General features: G+C 52.2%; 1 protein-coding gene across 2 annotated transcripts; it reads left to right on the top strand.

The window, feature by feature from the left end:
• U2af2 (U2 small nuclear RNA auxiliary factor 2) lies at positions 1 to 18,496 on the top strand. Of its 2 annotated transcripts, none has more exons than XM_008846637.1 (12): positions 1 to 192; positions 3,872 to 4,007; positions 4,672 to 4,716; positions 5,037 to 5,140; positions 5,487 to 5,638; positions 6,875 to 6,991; positions 8,103 to 8,241; positions 13,514 to 13,593; positions 13,665 to 13,787; positions 14,079 to 14,165; positions 14,403 to 14,651; positions 17,751 to 18,496. In XM_008846637.1, the coding sequence occupies exons 1-12, from the start codon at positions 144 to 146 to the stop codon at positions 17,883 to 17,885; spliced, it is 1,416 nt and encodes a 471-aa protein (XP_008844859.1). In that variant the 5' UTR covers positions 1 to 143; the 3' UTR covers positions 17,886 to 18,496. The 2 variants fall into 2 exon arrangements, with proteins under 2 accessions (XP_008844859.1, XP_008844858.1); XM_008846636.1 differs by having other exon boundaries at positions 14,079 to 14,177.
• Positions 18,497 to 18,589: the final 93 nt, after the last annotated feature.

Raw genomic sequence — 18,589 nt, 5'->3', positions numbered from 1 at the left:
CTTGGGGGGCTTGATTAGGTAGGCGACGGAGTGCTGGCGGGGGCCGGAAGTAGCTGAAGGCATCGGCGGAAGTAGCCAAAGCGGCCGGAGCGGGCGGCAAGGCGAAGCGAGAGCTGTACAGGGCCCGACGCGGCCGCCTAAGCATGTCGGACTTCGATGAGTTCGAGCGGCAGCTCAATGAGAATAAACAAGGTGAGGACGCCGGGGTTGGGTGGCTCCTTGCTTCGCCCCTACCCTCGGCCATTTTCTCCGTCCCCCTCCTTGAGGCCGCACCATGCCCCCCCAGCCCGTGGCGCGCGCCTCGCTCACGTGACCTCCCCTTTCTGCAGCGCGCGGAGAGGGAAGGGGCGCGGGCGAGGTCCACAGCGCATGCGCGCAGCTCGGTCCGGTGACCATGTGGTCCCGGCTGAGGCGGCGCGGCCCTCTGAGAGCGCCGGGTTCCTCAGCGTGGGGTCCTCCCTTTATTTAGGAAAAAGATGGATTTAGACCCCATATGCCAATCTTTTTATGCTGTCTCGGAACTTCCGCTTCCGGTCGGGCGTACTTTTCCGTTCTCCACGCCCCCTTTGTCTCCAAAATGGCGGTAGTGAACCCCCCCCTTCCCTTCACGTGGACTGGGTGCTCTGTTTCCCGGCGCTTGCTGGCTTTGGGCTTGTTTTGCGCCAGTTCATGTTTTTTTCCATTTGGTTGGAATTCCCCGGTCAGAGTGTTTCTGCCCCAGTCGCCGGTTGTTCGGTGCCGAAGATCTGTGTGTCCGACACCTTTCCCCGCCGAAGGGGAAGCTTGCACTCTTTGTGCCCCTGGTACACACACGTCGTATATGCCTGAGGTCTTTTTGGCTGCCGGTAATTGCGATGGGAGTGCCCGGGACATCTCTTAAATTTAGACAAAACCCCAAATCCTGTCACATCTCAAACTCCAGCCACTCAGCCTCACCATAGGGATAAGAAAACCGGCCCAAAGTGGCGGAGAGCCGGCCCATTGGGGTAGTAACGGGTTAATGGAGGTAGGTAGATACTCTTAAGGCAGGGACCTGTACTGTGTGTGGATCAAACCAAGCCAAGGCCAAGTTGGTGCTCATCGGACTAAGGACTTCTAAGGAAGTGTTTGACCTTTGTAAAATAGAAAGGGTGAAGACTTGAGTCTTGATTGAGGCTTAGGCTGTGTTCCTAGGTGGAGTTCAGAGGGCTGGATGAGGGGATTCAGAATTTTTCTTTTTGAGACAGGGTCTCCATGTAGACCAGGCTGCCTCTGCCTCCCAAGCGCTGGCAAAAGGCGTGCGCCACCCCGTCCGGCTGCGAATTCTTTTAATCCAGGCTGGAATTGAGTAGGAGAGTGACTGAAACAGCCTGTGGAAGAAATAACTTTTCTGAGTGGCCCTGGTGTGTTTGCTTTATTGCAGTGCTTAAGAGCTTAGGCTTTGGAGTTGCAAATACCGGGTTCAACTTGAGAAATACCCACGTTGTTGCTTAGTAGGTGCTACTTTAATAGCTTTGTATTTTTCATCTGCGTAATGACCTTGATGTATTAATGGATTTTTGAGATTAGTAATGGTGGTAGGTATCTATTATAACTGTGATTAAACTCGTAATGGATTTCCTAAGTGAATCGTTTAACAGTCTTCTGAGGACAAAATAGTGCTCTTCACTGGGGAGGAAACTGAGGCCAACTAACTCCCAGGCCTTAGCTGGTTGGAGACTGGAACTGAGATCGTGTTGGTATGTGGCATATGGCTTGGCCTGTGCTAAGTGCCTGGCCATATTTGCTCCTGTGAAGCCACATATTTAGAAAGTAGAAAGTCAGGTATTGGGGTCAAGGAGGGCGGGAAAAGGTTGTTTCCAAATGTTCTTCCAAGTCCTTATGACACTTGAGTGAGGTAGATTGTGACCCTGGTCTAAGGAGGAGAAACCCACATGTTGATGGCTTTATGTAGAGCTCTGCTGCAAAGCCAGGCTCTGCTCTGCTCTAGGTGGAGCTGCTTTAGCTGGTCCTGGAGTCTGGGTGGCTGTTGTGTTCTGGAGCGACCCTGCTGCTGTGGGAAGCAGGGACCTGAGGACCGGGGTTTGTGGAGCTACTCCTTCGAATAAGGCAACCACAGTATAGCATTTTGAGCAATCCAAGTTTTCTTACCTGTCCGGGACCTATGTGGGAGGAGGTTCGTGAGGCTGCCTGCTTGTGTCATTACCTGGACCAGCCTGCCTGCTTCTTGGCTTCAAACCCTTCTTCAGCTCCCTAGTCTACAGGGAATTTCCCAGTCTTTCAGTCCTCTCCGGGGCTCTTTGCTTGTGGGTAGCCGCTCTGTTTTGAGCCTTAGCAGCAGGAAAAGGCTCTTGGTACTTAGGACCGGCCCATTTTGCAGATGTGGAGCCAGAGCTGCCTGGTGCTGTGCCTGTGCTTGCCTCGGCGTCCGCTACTTGTCCCCAGCTGCCCTCTATTCCAGCTCTTGATTGGATTTCTATTTTATTTTATTCTTTGGAGGGTCTGCTGTTGGAATTGCATCTGGACTCTGGGATTTTCTGCCTGACCTTCACTGTGGAGTGCCGATGGCCCGCTGCTGTCGGGCTTTGAGCCGACCTGGTTCTCCCCTGTGCAGCCTCAGCTTCTTATTTGCTTAGGAGTTTCTGCAGTGTTTTTCAAAGTAGTGGTGAGGATTAAGTAAAATACTGTGGTGGTGCAGACTCTAGCAGCTCGAAGCACCTCAGGCTGGGCACCTCCTCTCCTTTGGGGGTGCTTTCCTAAGTGTCAGTAGTTGTGGAGTCTACCTGGATTTAAGAAAGTTCCTACTTAATTGCATCAGAAGAAAATGTAAAGAATTGTGAGTTTAAGATTCACTTTGCTGTCCCTTTCTTGTTACTTTTTCCTATCTTCCAGAGGTCACTACTCTTAAGATACTCCTGCTGAAGATTTTTGAGTGTTTCTTTTTTTTTAAGCTAGGGTCTACTGTAACCCACTGGCCTCGAACTTATCCTTCTTATTCTCCCAAGTGCTGGGAATGCAGGTGTGCTTCACCACACTTGGCCGTTCATCTTTTCTTGTACCTGGTGCAGGAGTTGAGGAACTAAGTGTGATGATGAGGGTTTCGCCTCTCTGCCTGATGCCGCTGCTTCCAGACCGAGATTCTGTAGTTTAACTAGCAAGGCTGTGGTCTGCTCTAAGCCTTGGTCTCCAAGGCTAAGGAAGTGGAGTAGACGCTGGCCCCTTTGCAGCTGAGCTGCCTTTGGCTGTGAGGGAGTGAGGCAGGGAGGGTCTGGTTTGGGCTTCCAGCTGGGACCCTGGAGGCATCTCCTCACAGCCTGTCCATTACAAAGAAGCCCCTCCTCCCGGAGGCTGCTTGCTGGTTGTATTATTCACCTGGTTGGGGAGGGATGGAGTTGAATTTCCTGGCTTCCTGGGGTTACTATGCTAGGTCCTGCCTGGCACCTGACCCTTGGGCCTGATGGTGGGACTGTGGGGGCCAGCTGGTTGCAGAGGTGTTTCCTGAGGGGTTGCTGGGTTTCTTCTGGAAAACATCATTGGGTCTCTTGATTCCCCAGCCTCTAGCCCTGCCCCTCTCAGGGACGACCCTGAGGTCAGGCCCCTCAGCCCTCGAGGGGGACCAGGAGCCAGCCTCCTCTGTCTTCTCTGGCTCCTCAGCTCCTCTTGAGCATCCTCAGGTATCTTACACCCCGGGGGCATTTCCAGGCCCTTTCCCTTTGGTCCCCTCAGAGTCCTTGGGGACTCAGGTGTGGACCCAGGAGGCCTGTTGTCTCCCCCCACTGAATCCTTCCCATGGGGGGTGGCCTCCCTGGGTCTTGGCATAGCCACCAGCACGCAGGGTGGGCTGGGCCTGCACTTTGTTTCCACTCACCCGTCCTTTCTCACCCTTGTCCAGAACGGGACAAGGAGAACCGGCACCGGAAGCGCAGCCATAGCCGCTCTCGAAGCCGGGACCGGAAGCGCAGGAGCCGGAGTCGTGACCGCCGCAACCGGGACCAGCGCAGTGCCTCCCGGGACAGGCGGCGACGAAGGTACTAGAATCCTGGGACCTCGGCTGGGCCAGCTTGGGAGTTGGGGGCAGGTGTTTGCTGGCCAGGGGTGTGATAAGGCCTATTCAGGCCTGGACCCTGTTTCTTCTCTTTGTGGACATGGGGTGGGGTGCTCTGTCTTGGACTTGGCCATTTCTGAGGTTTCTTTAGTTTCTCTGTTGGCAGTGCTAGTGGGTTGCTGAGGCAGTAGTTGTTGGAGATGGGAAGTGAGTTGTATTTTTCCAAGGACTAGATTCCAAGGGCCTGATGTTTCTCTTTTCTCTGGTTCTCTATGGGACTGTCTGGAGAGGACTGGTCTCTGTCTCCAGTAGAGTGGTTTCCAAACCCCGAACTTAATGTCCAGCTCAGAGCAGCTGGTCTGGTTATCCGAAATACGCTTCCTACCTAGGCTCCCCTCTGTTCTCTCTGCCCCTCCTTCCCTACCTCAGTTTCTCCATAGAGTAGCCTGTCCACTCCCTGCTCCTTCCTCTCCTTTTCTGGGGGTGGTAGTGTTTGGGGGAGGTGGCAGGGCCAAGGGAGACTGCATGCCACTTGATTTCCCTCGGTCCTGCCCAGCCCTGGGGTTCAGTATCTTGGAAGGGGGTGTGGTGTATGGGGAAGATGGGTTCTCAGTCACTCTCCCTATAACTTTTCCTCTCATCCCCAGCAAACCTTTGACCAGAGGCGCTAAAGAGGAGCACAGTGGATTGATGTGAGCTTCTCTTCCTGCCCCTTCTGCCCTGATTTCCACTCCCTCCACCCCCCTCACCCTGTGTCTGCCTGCCTTGCATCCACCCTTGCTTGAGCACTGGGGAAGGAGTCCATGTGTCTTGAAGCCAGTGCCCCTCCCCAGGCCTGACCCAGCTCTGACTTGATCCTCTCACATTTGGAGAGCGTGGAGCTTATGTGGGGGGGAGGGTGTGGGGGGCTGGAGGGAGCCCTGGGAGGGCGTCCTGACCAGGGGGCTTGCAGGCCCACTGTTGGTCAGACTGAGGTTGCCCTGCCCCGATCTCCCCTTCCCCACTTCCCCAGTCGTTCCCCCCGTCATGAGAAGAAGAAGAAGGTCCGTAAATACTGGGACGTGCCACCACCTGGTTTTGAGCACATCACCCCAATGCAGTACAAGGCCATGCAAGGTAGGTCCCCAGACTGTTGTAGAGGGTCAAGAGCGTGGAGGAGCCCCTCCTCCCATAAGTTTTCCTTGTGCACTTGGGTCACACCAGAGGGCCTCTGGCTCCTGCCCTGTGAGAGCCCTGGCTGGAGGAGGAAATGAAGAGCCTGCAGCTGAGGCAGAGCAAGCCTGGCCTGGGCCCTTTAAGCAGCGAGGCTTAGCAGTGGGTACCGACCAGGTTCTGTTGCTGAACTTACTTGACAGATGGAGGAGCTTCCAGATGAAGTGGGGGAGTTTGCAGTGTGTGCCAGGTGGTCTGGGTTGAAGTTTACTCTTAACGTGGTTTGGCTTTGTTTGCACCCCTCCTGAAGCTGCCGGTCAGATACCAGCCACTGCCCTTCTCCCCACCATGACTCCTGATGGTCTGGCTGTGACCCCAACGCCGGTGCCCGTGGTTGGGAGCCAGATGACCAGACAGGCCAGACGTCTCTACGTGGGCAACATCCCCTTTGGCATCACTGAGGTACTGCCCTCCCCCTGGCCCTGCCCTCTCCCCTGTTCCCCCACCCTGTTCCTCCCCTCCCCTCCATTCCCTTTCCCCAACCTGCACGGGTCAGACGCTGTTCCTGCAAGACCCCCCGGCCCCCTCCCAGACGGACCGATGGAGTTGAGCCAGCCAGGGGCCGGGCTGGGGGTGGCCCCTCCCTTCCTCCTCTTCCCCTCTCCCGTCTCCCCTCCCCCAACCTCCTGCAGCAACCCAGGGATCAAACACACACATAATGTACCTACCTACATACTGTACCTACGTGTTGGAGACAGAGAGGGAGACTCGACACACATACACACAGACGCACGCCCCCTGCAGTTTTTTCTGACATGCTCTCCTTTTCTGCCGTCTGTCCACATCCTTTCCCCACATCCCTCCCATGGTCGCTGTTCTTTTATTTTTGATGGCCCTGACCTCCCCCACCTTCCCGACCGCTCCTCTCCCCATCCCTCTCCCCCACCCCTTCCCGTGGCACCCCCTGAGAATCCCGAGATCAAAGAGTTGTTTCCATTTCTCTTTAAAGTGAAATATTGTGGGGCTGAGATCCCTCGTAGCAACAAAAAGTTTGCTACCATCGTCGAAGGCAAGTAAGGTCCATTCTGACTTTCTCAACCTGCACTTTGCTACATTTGATAAACCAGCCCCCGGACTCCAGGGCCAGATCCCTCCACATCACTCTTTTCTCCTCCCCTCCCACCCTGTCCCGTCCTCCCCTCCTCCTTCATCCCTTCTGCCTTGCACTCAATCTCGCTCCATCTCTCCTGGTCTCCCTTTCTGTCCCTTTACTTGTCTCTGTTCTGTTCTGTCGCTGCTTTTCCTGCCCTCGCTGTCTGCGTGACTGGGTGTTTCTTCCTGGTGTTGTCTTGTGTATTTTTTCCTTCCTGTCATGTTCTTTCATCTTTTCTTGAATAATCTTTCTCCTAATTGTTTGGGGCCCCATGGCTCATCCCCACATCTGTCCTGTCTGGCCCGTTCATGCTCATTTCCTGTTCTTTCCATCGCTTCCTCTGTTTTCTTACTTCCTCCTGCTTTTGTTCCTACGATTGACCTCTACACCCCTGACCCATATTCCACTGCCCCCTTCCCTTCCCTTCTCCCTGCCCTCATCCCTCTCCCCTTACCCCCAAACCCCTCTGTGTCTCCCTCTCTCACCCTTCCCCTCCTCTCTCCACCTCCCTCCCCGCCCTCCCCTGTCTCCTATTCCCTCTGCAGGAGGCCATGATGGACTTCTTCAATGCCCAGATGCGCCTGGGGGGGCTGACTCAGGCCCCTGGCAACCCGGTCTTGGCTGTGCAGATTAACCAAGACAAGAATTTCGCCTTCTTGGAGGTGAGTTCTCACGTGGTGGGTAAGGGATAGCATGCCTACCTTAGCTTGCCAGTCTGCTGCCGCTTCCACTGCGCCCTCTGCACACATTCTGCACTTAGCTGCTCTGGGTCTGCACCTCCCATCCTGCCTTCTTGTGTTCTCCTCGTAGCCTGGGAGGCTGTTTTTGGCTCCTGCAGACTTTGTTGGCCTTTCTGGACTCTTCTGCCCCAGGCCGCTCTGCCCAGGACATGCTGACCCTCACAGGACGTGGGAGCTTCTCCCTCTTTCTGGCCTGGGTTGAGCTGGTTCACTCCATGTCCGCTGGTGAAGGGACTTGGTTTTTAGCTCTCAGTTCTGTGGGCTCATGTTCTTGTACAGTGGAGGCACTGAAATGCTGTCAGGCTGCTAAGAAGGATTATTTTTTAAAAGCTTTTTAATTTTATTTGTTTATTTATTTATTTATTTATTTTTGAAGCAGGGTCTCCCTGTAGCCCCAACTGTCCTGGAACTCACTATGTAGACCAGGATAGCCTTAAGCTCACAGAGATCTGCCTGCCTCTGCCTCCCAAGTGCTGGGATTACAGGCGTGTGCCACCACGCCCGGCTTTAAAGCTTTTTTTAAAAAATTATTTTTATTTTATGTATGTGTTTTGCCTGCATGTAAGTGTACCCATGTGGCAGTGCCCATGGAGCTCAGAAGAGAGTGTTGGATCCCCTGAATCTGGAGTTATAGGCCCACAGTTGCTAGCCACGATGTGGGTGCTGTCAGCCACACCTGGGTTCTCTGTAAGAGCAGCCAGTGCCCCTAACCAGAGACCCACCTCTCCAGCCCTGACGTGTGCTGGCTGTTTGACTTGGCTGAGGTGTCACCCAGTCAGCCCCCTTCCCCATGCTGGCCTTGGCTCTTGTTACTTCCCAGTGCTGTCACAGCTGTAGATGTGTGCTTCCTCTGTCTCTGTGGGTATGGTGTCTTTGCTTGCTAGGGTGACTGGTGTCCTCCAGTGGCCAGGCCAGGGCTTGGCGCAAGATACTTGTTTATACAAGTGAAAAGAAAGTCCGAGCCGTGGGGGTAGGGTAGGGGCTGATGTGTTCCTTGACCATATCCTTCACCACTGCCTTTTCTCTCCTTCAGTTCCGGTCAGTGGATGAGACTACCCAGGCCATGGCCTTTGATGGCATCATCTTCCAGGGCCAGTCATTGAAGATTCGAAGGCCTCACGATTACCAGCCACTGCCTGGCATGTCAGAGAACCCCTCTGTCTATGTGCCTGGTGAGTGGGGGAATCTGTTGGGGAACCCTGTTACTCAGTCCAAGTTTTATGGTCCACTGTTCCTGTCTTCCCACCCACCTAGGAAGTAGTGTGTGTGCTTTGGATCCCATGGCCGTTCTTGTAGCTTGACAGGTGTGACCCCTGGGCTCCCGAGGGGATGAACTGATCTGCTTGAGAGTTGATCTGCTTGAGAGTGCGTAGCCTGTAAATGTCAGAGCCAGGTCCAGACCAGAGGTGCTTGGGAAAGTGTGTGGCTCACAGTCTGGGCCCTGTTCCTGCTCTGGCCTCTTGGCCCTGGGACTTCAGGCCCCGGGTCTGTGATTGTCTGCAGGTGCCTATCAGCAGACCTCAGCACAGCTCCTGTATATGGTCCGCAGCTCAGGACCCACTGAGTCTGTTCTCTTCCTGATCCCATGTCTCTGGCATGTGCCTTGAATCCTGTGCTCTGGGCCATTCCCCAGAGCTGTTGCACATCACTTCTGGTGGGCGGATCACAACATACGACCAGTGTGAGTGCTGCAGACGGGTCAGTGAAGGGGGGTTTTATGTGGTTTTTCATATCATGCAGTAATCTTTCAGAAGTTTAAGCTAAGCAAGCAGCAGTGGCTTGTGTGGCCTTCAGGCTGTGGTTAGCTGACAGCATTTGGCAGGTGGTGTAGAAGTGCAGATTTAGGCTGTTGGAGGCCCTGCCTGGGATGCAGGAATCACTGGCTCTGGAGCGCTAGCTGAGTGAGTGAGAGAGACACAGGTCTCAGGCTACTTGGAACGTTGAACGTGGGGTTCTGCTGGCTAGTGCTCAACAGTGGAGGATGCCTGTAGAGATCAGGCCCTCACTTCAGAGGAGGGCCCGTGGAGTCCTAGAAGGCAGACAGGCACATTTGTGGTAGCCCAGGCCCTGAGTTAGGGTCCTCACTATTCAGTGCTTGTTCACTGCAAGTTCTGGTTAATTCAGTGTACCTTTTCATTATTTAAAAAAAAAAAAAAAAAAAAAAATTGTTTTTGGGGAGTGTGTGTGTGTTGTGCGCATGTGCATGCAACAGCACCTGTGGAGGTCAGAAGAGACCCTGTGGTAGTCCGATTTCTCCTTCTACCATGTGACTCTTGGTGGAACTCAAGTTGTCAGACTTGGCAACAGTTGACCTCCCTGAGGCATCTCTCAAGTTGCCTACTGACTAGGCCTTGAACTTGGGCGCCTCCTGCCCTCAGTCTCCCGAATAGCTGGATTACACCTCTGCTACCAGGCTCAGCTTGCTTGATGATTCCTGGTGTGTCTCCCAGATGAAGCTGTAGAACATCTTGCTTATGTCTCTTTCCACTAAATTCACAGTTTGAATTTTTTTAATATTTTATTTTTTGATATTTTATTTTATGTGTATGAGTGTATTGCCTGCATGTGTGTAAGTGTATCCATGCCATGTACTGCCTGCATAGGTCAGAAGAGGGCATCAGATCCCCTGGAACTAGAGTTAACCAACAGTTGTTAGCTGCCACGTGGGTGCTGGGAATCGAACCTGGGTTCCCACTCTGTAAGAGTAGTGAGTGTTCTTAACCTCTGAGCCATCTCTCCAGCCCCCGTTAACAGTCAGCAAATTAGGACTTGGGGGGGTGGTCAGTTGTGGCTCACTGCTTGTTTTTGGTTTTTGTTTTTTTTTGGAATTTTTTTGGTCTTTCTGAGGCAGGGCCTCCCTGTAGCCTCAGCTGTCCTAGAACTCACTATGTAGACCAGGCTGGCCTTGAACTCAAAGAGATCCACCTGCCTTTGCCTCCCAAGTGCTCAGACTAAAGGCGTGTGCCATCACACCTGGATCACTGCTTGCTTTTTAAAGTATGTACTGGCACGCAGTCAGGTCTTGTATATGTTACCTCTTTGTTTTTTAAATTGTTTTTTTGTGGTACTAGGATTTGAGCTTAGGGCCTTATACATGTTAAGCAGGTAGTTTGCTACTGAGCTATATCCTTTGTAGTTTTTGAGACAGTCTCTAAATTGCCCAGGGAGGCCTTGAACTTTGGATCCTCCTGCCTTAGCCTCCTGAGTAGTTTGGATTACAGGCCTGGCTGTTGATTTCTTCAGATATGGTGTCTCTGTCCCAGACTGGCCTCCAACTTGACTCCCTGTCCCCAGTGCTAGGATCACAAATGTGCGTCATACCACCTGGCTGTGCCCTGTGTTAAGTCAATTTGACTTGTGCTGTGGTGGTGGATGGAATTGTTTCACAGAGGAGGAAAGCCAGGCACAGTGATTAAAAACTTGTTCACCCACATGGCAGCTAACAACTGTCTGTAACTCCAGTCCCAGGGGATCTGACAGCCTCTTCTGACTTCCACGGGTATTGCATGACACGGGTGCACTTACCTACATGTAGGCAATACACGTATACACATAAAATAAGATTTTTTAAAAAGTTAAAAAAAAAAAACTTGTTCAAGTCATGGAATCAGTGGTACCCTCCTGGGCTACCCAGCTTGCCTCTGGGTTCCCTGTCCAGCTTTTCCCTGCACTACCTCTTACTGTAGCCTTCTTACTGAAAACAGATACAGGTACAGTTGGTTGGACCATGCTTCTTAGTGGCAGGCCTTTTCCACAGGCAGCCTCTCCTATGATCAAACAATAGGAAGATCACTTACCCTTTTCTTGGGGATGTACCTATCTGAAGAGGCCAGGTTTCCATCTCTGCAGTGATTGGGCACATCTCTCCCACTCTGGGGCAGGCAGCAGCAAGTGGGATTCTGCCTTCAGGTTAGTGTTCTTCAGTGCATTCCCTATGATGAAGGTAGTGTTTTACGCTTCCCTTCCAAACTTCCTCTTCTAAAGTAGGTAAACAATTTTCACTGCACAGACTAGAGAGGAAAGCATTTGATGAAATCAGTAGACTCTTTGGTTGAGGGTAAAAAAAATGCAGAAACTGGAAGGTACTTGATAAAGTAGACATCACCTGGGGTGGTAAGCATGAGTTCATTTCCACTGAAGTGAAGCCCTAACTTGCCAACATTGGACTCTGTTATGCCTGGGAGTAAAGCGTGTCTTGTGTGGCTTTGGTATTTCTTCCTGTTCTATAGATGAAGACAACCAGGATTTGAACCCAGGGCACCTCACTTGGGGTCTTGACCTGTGCTGCCCTCTTGAAATATAGCACAGTGGTTACCAGACTGAATTTGGGATCCAGGTTCTGGGGTGACCTGCCTTGCTGCTCCCCTGTGGGGTCTAGGGCAGAGCCCTGAGTCTGCTGAGCTGCCTGTGAGAGGCAGTTAGTTGAGCCCTGGAAGGTGACTTTTTCCTGCCCTTAGGACTTGACTATATTGTAATGGGGGCTTTTACATAGACTGAGATAGACTTTTAGTTTGTGCCTGTGGCAGCACTGGCCATGTACCCCTGCTCTCAGGATGCTGCTTCTTGTCCCAGTGGCACCCCAGCTAGGTCTTGTTGTCTGCATGACTTCACTGCTGGGGTGTAGCTCAGGGGGTTGCAATGGCTGGGTTGGTGTCTGCAGTTCTCTGGGGACTAAAGAGCTGGAGTGGGGTGGTTGTTAGCTTGGAGAGTGGGTGGGGCAGTGGCTTAGTCTCCATGTTTTACGTGATGCTTCCAAAGATCAGGATGGAGGTGGGATGTGGCACTTGTACTTTGTGTAGGGGACTGCTGAAGACAGGGAGGCCACGGACCCAGAGTTTTGAAGTGGGGATGAGGCTGGATTGATGGCTAGGGTCTGATGGGGTGGCTAAGAATGAAGTGGTGATATTGGTGAAGCTCATGTGGTACCACCTTCCATCTGGCCAGTGCTGGCCCGTGTGTCCGAAGTTCACTAGAGAAGGTAGGAGTGGGGCTGCTAAACTCACTCAGCCGACAGCACCGTGTTGTTAGATTTGTGCCTTGTGGATCCTTAATACAGGATCTGAGGCATGTTCTGAGATTTCCAGTAGCCTCTCGGCTCCTTGTCAGGCATCCATGTGAGAGCAGGCCACTTCTGCAGTGTTCCAGGTAGAGGCTGGTGGATATAGGAGACCCTGAAGGCAAAGGGCTAAGTGATTTAATTGGGAGATGACCCTGGGTGTTTGTCAGTGAGGGTTTTCTGAGTTATGGCCTGCTGTTATGGTAGAGGAGGAGTTGAGAGTGTCAGCAATGTCTCTAGAGCCAAGGAGACAGACGTACCCCAGGGTGCAGATGTAAGGTATGAATGTGGGCCAGGGTGTTCAGGGTGCTGCTGCCGCCAGCTTGGGGCTTCCAGGCCGGTTGGACTGGGTTTATAGTGCATTCTCCTTAGGGGGCTTGTGTTCTTGTCAGAATGTGTGTGTGTGTGCTGGTGGTGGTGGGGGGGAGACAGATGCACAGGACAGGGATGGCTCAGTGCTTAAGAGCATGGGTCCTCTTGTAGAGGACCTAGGTTTGGATTCCAGCACCCACAGAGTGACTAACCACTGTCTGTAATTCCGGTTCCAGGGGATCTGACACCCTCTTCTGGCCTCTGTTGGCATTGCACACACATGTGCACTTAGATACATGCAGGCAGAACACTCATACACATAAAAAGATTAAAAGGGGGCTGGAGAGATGGCTCAGTGGTTAAGAGTACTAGCTACTTTTACAGAGGACCTTGGATTGGTTCCCAGTACCCATGTGGTGGCTAACTATCCGTATCTCGAGTTCTAGGGGATTAGATACCTTCTCCTGGTGTTTGGGCATTGCACTCATGATGCACTTACATACATGCAAGCAAACCACTGATGCACATAAAATAAAAGTAAATTTAAAAAAGGCCAGGCATGGTGGCTCATGCCTTTAATCCTAGCACTCAGGAGGTAGAGGCAGGAGGATCTCTGAATTCAAGGCCAGCCTGGTCTACATAGTGAGTTCCAGGTCAGCTGGGGGCTACAGGGAGACCGTGCCTCAAAAAAAAAAAAAAAAAAAATCGAATGTTGTGTAGACAGGAGGGAAGTGTGCATGGTATGCCTCCTTCCACCTTTGTCAACCGGGGTCCTCGTCAGGACAGGGCCTGTGAGGAGCTCCTGGTGATTATTCTGGTTTTTGTTTTGTTTGTTTGTTTTTTACATGGCTTCTGTTATTTTTTTGTTACTTAATTATATGTAGCTCTGGCTGTCCTGGAACTCGCTTTGTAGACCAGGCTGTTCTGGAACTCCTGTAGGTCTTTTCAGGATAGAGCTCCTGTTTTGGGCTTCCTAGTGCTGAGAGTACGTGTGTGTCACCACACCTAGCACTCTCCCTGGAATTTGGGGAATGACTTTGTGCTGGAATTAAACTCTTTGTACCCTCTCTCTTCAGGAGTTGTGTCCACTGTGGTCCCTGACTCTGCCCATAAGCTGTTCATCGGGGGCTTACCCAACTACCTGAACGATGACCAGGTAAATCCTTTGCCCCCTTATCAGCCGCTCTCCTCAATCTGATCAAAACCTGATGGATTCCTGGTCTGCAGGTGAAGGAGCTGCTGACATCGTTTGGGCCTCTCAAGGCCTTCAACCTGGTCAAGGACAGTGCTACAGGGCTCTCCAAGGGATATGCCTTCTGTGAGTACGTGGACATCAACGTCACAGACCAGGTGAGCCCTGAGTGTTTGATGGTTTGTTGATCTGCCTTTCCTCACCCTGCTCTGTTTCCAAGCCTAGGTCTCCTCTCCTCGGGCTTCGGTGGGAGGTGGCCAGCCTACAGCAAGGCCTTGTGCGTGGGCTCACTCACCTTCCCTTGGTTTTGCCTCTCTCCAAACTGAATGCTATTTGCCTTCCACTCCTTCCCCACCAATGCCCCAGTTTTGGGGGGGGAAGTGTTGGGCTCCTGGTTCCTGACCTGCACCTCTCCCGTACCCCTTCCACCCTTCGTCCTCTGACCATAGGCCATTGCGGGGCTGAATGGGATGCAGCTAGGGGACAAGAAGCTGCTTGTCCAGAGGGCAAGTGTGGGAGCCAAGAATGCCACGCTGGTGAGCCTCCCGGCACGTCATCTTCCATTGGCTAGAGGGGCCCTGGGTGGGAAGGGCTGGATGGGAAGGTTTTCTTAAGTTCTGCCCCAGCTTTCATGGGAGGGGTTTGGGGAATGGGGTCATAGGTATCGAGTAGAGGAATGGTCCTCCCCTGGTTGGGTGTTGGGGTACAGGCTTGAATGGAGGGAGGCTAGTCTGAACTATTCGGTAACATTCCTGCTGTCTATGGCCCCACAGAGCACCATCAACCAGACACCTGTGACCCTGCAAGTGCCGGGCCTGATGAGCTCTCAGGTGCAGATGGGTGGCCACCCGACCGAGGTCCTGTGTCTCATGAATATGGTGCTCCCCGAAGAGCTGCTGGACGATGAGGAGTACGAGGAGATTGTAGAGGATGTGCGAGATGAGTGCAGCAAGTACGGTCTGGTCAAGTCCATTGAGATCCCCCGGCCCGTGGATGGTGTGGAGGTGCCTGGCTGTGGAAAGGTCAGGGTACTCCCTTTATCTTGTGTACCCCCTTATCCCCACTTACCCTGAGTATTCCTTCTAGACCTGCCAGGGGAGATGCCAGGGACTCAAGATGGGGGCCTTTGGGGGGCTTAGGGCCCACAGGCAAAAATTTGGCATCTGTATTGATGTCGCTTTGGTTCAGAACCTGACTTTTCCTCTCCCTGTTTCTTGACCCTTTTGCAAGTGACTTTGCTTCACCACTTACATGTGTCCAATGTGTCCTGTGCTCCCCTGAAGCTCATCTGGGCTCAGTTCTCCTGGTGGGTCCTGAATGGGATATAACACAGGTGATAAGCCACACAGCCAGGTGGTCTTGATTTCAGAGCCCACCAAGTTACCACCTTTGCACTGTGCTTGGTCCACCGTGGACAAGAGCTAGTGGGATTCATACTGTGCCAAAGGGAAGATTCAGTTTTGAACAGAGCTCCTACCCACAAGTAGCTGAAGTCCTTGGGGACGCTGTTTTGGGGGATGGGATATGTGTGCCGTGTCGGGCAGTAGCAGGAAAGGGTGGGGAGCAAGGTTACCAGGCTCCTTTTTTCCTTTGGGTACTGTGGATTGAACCCAGTGTTCTCACATAGTGTTCTACTGAGCCACATCCATAGGCCCAGGCTATGGTTTTAGATAAGCAGGTGGAGGTTGAAGGGTGGCAGTTAGGCTGAGTGAGGCGAGGTTATCTTGGCAGGCAGTGTGTCTTAGGCAAATGGACAGTGAGCAGGGCCAGGGCCTCCAGGTAGGAGATTGCTTGGGGTAGGGTGTATAGTACATCTGTAGAGCTGAGCCTTCTGAGGTAGGAGTGGAGCTGAGCCTTGTGAGGTAGGAGTGTGGAAGGAGTGATGAGAGGGCAGGTGTGTGTAGCCATTTGTTTTCTGGAACCCTAGGTGTGGTTGAAGTAGACATGAGCAGGATTTGTGTGAGAAGAGGCTAGTTTTTCAGAGTGCGTTGGGATGGGCCCTGTGAACATGAAGAAGCTCAGGGTTTTTTTCTGGAGTAGTGTAGTAGGGCTTTAAGGAGAGAGAGAAAGGCCGGTGTGAGTCTGGCTCAGTGGTAAACGGATTAGAGAGCATGAGTCAGGTGAAGAGTCTGCTGTTAATCTGGGAGAAAGATGGGATCTTGTTCGGGTCCTGTGCTGTGTAGGCAGGATTCATTCAGGGATGTCCAGCATACACAGCCATAGTCCTGTTAGATTGTATCATCTAATGACATTGTAGCTATCTGTATACTCCAGAATTTGAAGTGGTGAATTGTGCAGTGACATCAGAACATGTGTCCTTAAGGGATGTGGAGACTGTTAAAGCAGGAGATGAGAGAAGTTGATGGGCTTGGGATTTGGGAGACCTGAACCTTTAACTGCTCAGACCTTGGTTGGTTTAGCTTTGCTGAGATAGGAGGGAGCAGGTCCAGGAGATGTTGGGAGTGTCAGGTGAGAAGCAAGGATACTGAGCAGGTGAGGTGGAGGGCAATAGCCAGTTTTGGCTGAGCTACCTTTGAGGTTCCTGAGACACCCAAGAAGAGATAGCTATGAAGCAGGTAACTGTTGTAGTGGGTATACCCCAAGTGTGAAGATTGATAGAGTCACCTGTGTGGGGTTGGGGCAGAGGGTGGAGGCTGGAGGAGTTTGGGGCACCTTGAGAGGGCAGCAGAGGGCCAGAGGAGGGAGTCAAGAGGAAGAGTCTCGTTTCTGGCCTGTATCCGATGTGCTGCCTTGGTTAATTTGATTCATTTGGACTCTTAACGGAAGCCTGGGTTAAATGGGGGCTAAGTAAATACTAGGAAAAAGAATCAATGGAGAGAGCCTGGCTTCTTGGTCAGCTGACTTGTTTTGCTTTGCTCTAAGGGTTTTGCTGTGTTGCTTCTGGTGGCTTTGGATGCTTGTATGGTCCAGGCTGGTCTTGAGCTTGTGCTCTGGGTTTGTTCAGTTTCACCCCTAGTTTCACCTGCCTTTTGTGACAACCCAAAGCACCCGCAGACAGTGCTCTTTAAACCCTGGGGTCATGTTATATCCCTAGTTGAGACCCAGATAACCTTTAGTTTTTCTTTTTAATCAAACAACTGTCACTACAGCAACACAGCTGTCATTAATTTCTTACCTAGTCCTAATTCTTGCTCAGTTCTTTCCATAAGGATCCAAAACCTTGAGTTTGGTTACAAGGTTTCTTTCTCTCTTTTAAAAAAAATATTTTAATTATATTTTTATGTGTATGAGTGTATTGCCTGCGTGTATGTGAGTGCACCTGTGTTTTGCAATGCTGTGGAGGTCAGACGAGAGCTTTGGATTCCCTTGGAACTGGAGTTAAGGATGGTTTGTGGCCATGTGCGTGCTGGGAATCGAACCCAGGTTCTCTGCAAGAGCAGTCAGTGCTCTTAAATGCCGAGCCATCTTCTCCAGCCCCTTTTTTTAAAACTGTTTTTAACTTAATTTTGTGTGTGCCATGGGAATAACTTTCAGGAGTACGGTATTTCTCCAACTTGGATGCAGACTGTCAAACTCTGAATGTCAGGCTGTCAGACATGAAGTGCTTTTTACCCACTGAGCCTTCTTGCCAGCCTCAGTCTCTCCTAGTGGTTTTTATTTCCTCCCCATTTAAAGTGGGTAATGGGTTGTGCAGTTTCCAGGTTAGAATAATGCATTGTGTTTGTGTCCTGTAAGTGTCAAGTAAGATTAGAAGCCACATCAAGCTCAAGTGCTTTACTGTGGGTTTGAACCCTCAATGCTGAGCTCCCCTATGCAGTGTTTCAGTAGGGTGGACATGGCCCTTTGGTGGTTTGGGGAGCAACCTGCCCCTAGTGGCTGGTGGTGAAGTGGCCCCTCCACTCTCTTGGATCTTGTCTCTGGTCACCTGCCCTGCACATACATTCAGGTGACTCTGGCCTGTGTCCATGTTTCTCCATTCCTGTGCTGTCTGTTCTTTGATCCTGGAGAACGTTTGGGTGGATGCTCTAAAAACTGAACCGAAAGCCTCTTTGTGCAGACTGTGGTGAGGCTTTTTCATTTCCTACACCAGTTCTGGACTTGAAGGCTGGCTAGTTCCTGGGGGATAGCTTTGTTCACAGATCTGCCTCTTGTTCCCACAGATCTTTGTGGAGTTCACCTCTGTGTTTGACTGCCAGAAAGCCATGCAGGGCCTAACAGGCCGCAAGTTCGCCAACAGAGTGGTTGTCACGAAATACTGTGACCCCGACTCTTATCACCGCCGGGACTTCTGGTAGAGGTGGCCGGGGGAGGGTGGGGGCAGGGCTGGCTGGGGACTTTTCCCCCTCGCCTGTCCCCCCCTCCTTTTCCCCACTCTGAAGAAGATGGGCAGAGGAGTGACAGCCGAATGACAGCCGGCAGCAACTGGAATGGCAGCAATTAAGGGGGGTGGGGGGTAGGGAGCTAGGGCAGGGAGGGGACTGGGGAAGTGCACACAGGCCCACAGACACATGCACCCACACAGACACAGAGGGAAGGGGTCGGGATGGGGACTGGGTGCGCAGCAGGGCGGGTAGAACCCTCCCCCCACAGCCCCTCCCCAAACAGCCTCTCCTCCCCTTTTCTCCTTCCTTTCCCCATGGTAGGAACATAGCGTGTTTATATTTTATGGCCAAACTATTTTGAATTTTGTTGTCTGGCCCTCAGTGCCCTGCCCCCTCTCCCTTTGCAGGACCACAGCTCCCATCCTCTGGCTTTTGGTCCTTCCTGGTCTCCACCCCGGTTTAAGTAGTTGGTTCTCTTTAGTCTTCCCCACCCCCGTGGCCCCGTCCCTCTCCTCCTCTCTGTGGCAGTTTCATATTTGCTAATACGAATTTGCTCATTAAACATTTTGTTGTATTTTACTTTATGGAGCCCCTCTGTGTCCAGTGTGTCTGACCCTTGGCTGGGCAGTGGGTGCGGGGTGGCTCCTGGTCTGGGAGGTCCTCCCCCGCCGGCGCGC

This window comes from Nannospalax galili, unplaced genomic scaffold (genome assembly GCF_000622305.1).
Source record: "Nannospalax galili isolate Female #2095 unplaced genomic scaffold, S.galili_v1.0 scaffold842, whole genome shotgun sequence".
Classification (NCBI taxonomy): domain Eukaryota; kingdom Metazoa; phylum Chordata; class Mammalia; order Rodentia; family Spalacidae; genus Nannospalax; species Nannospalax galili.
Note: the sequence above shows the minus strand (reverse complement) of the source record. Positions and strands in the feature narration are given on the sequence as shown.

Coding starts and splice junctions, on each gene's coding strand:
- U2af2 (XM_008846636.1), top strand. CDS start 144: ATGTCGGACTTCGATGAGTTCGAGCGGCAGCTCAATGAGAATAAACAA. Junction 4,008..4,671: donor CGGGACAGGCGGCGACGAAG/GTACTAGAATCC, acceptor TCTCATCCCCAG/CAAACCTTTGACCAGAGGCG. Junction 13,788..14,078: donor ACATCAACGTCACAGACCAG/GTGAGCCCTGAG, acceptor CTCTGACCATAG/GCCATTGCGGGGCTGAATGG.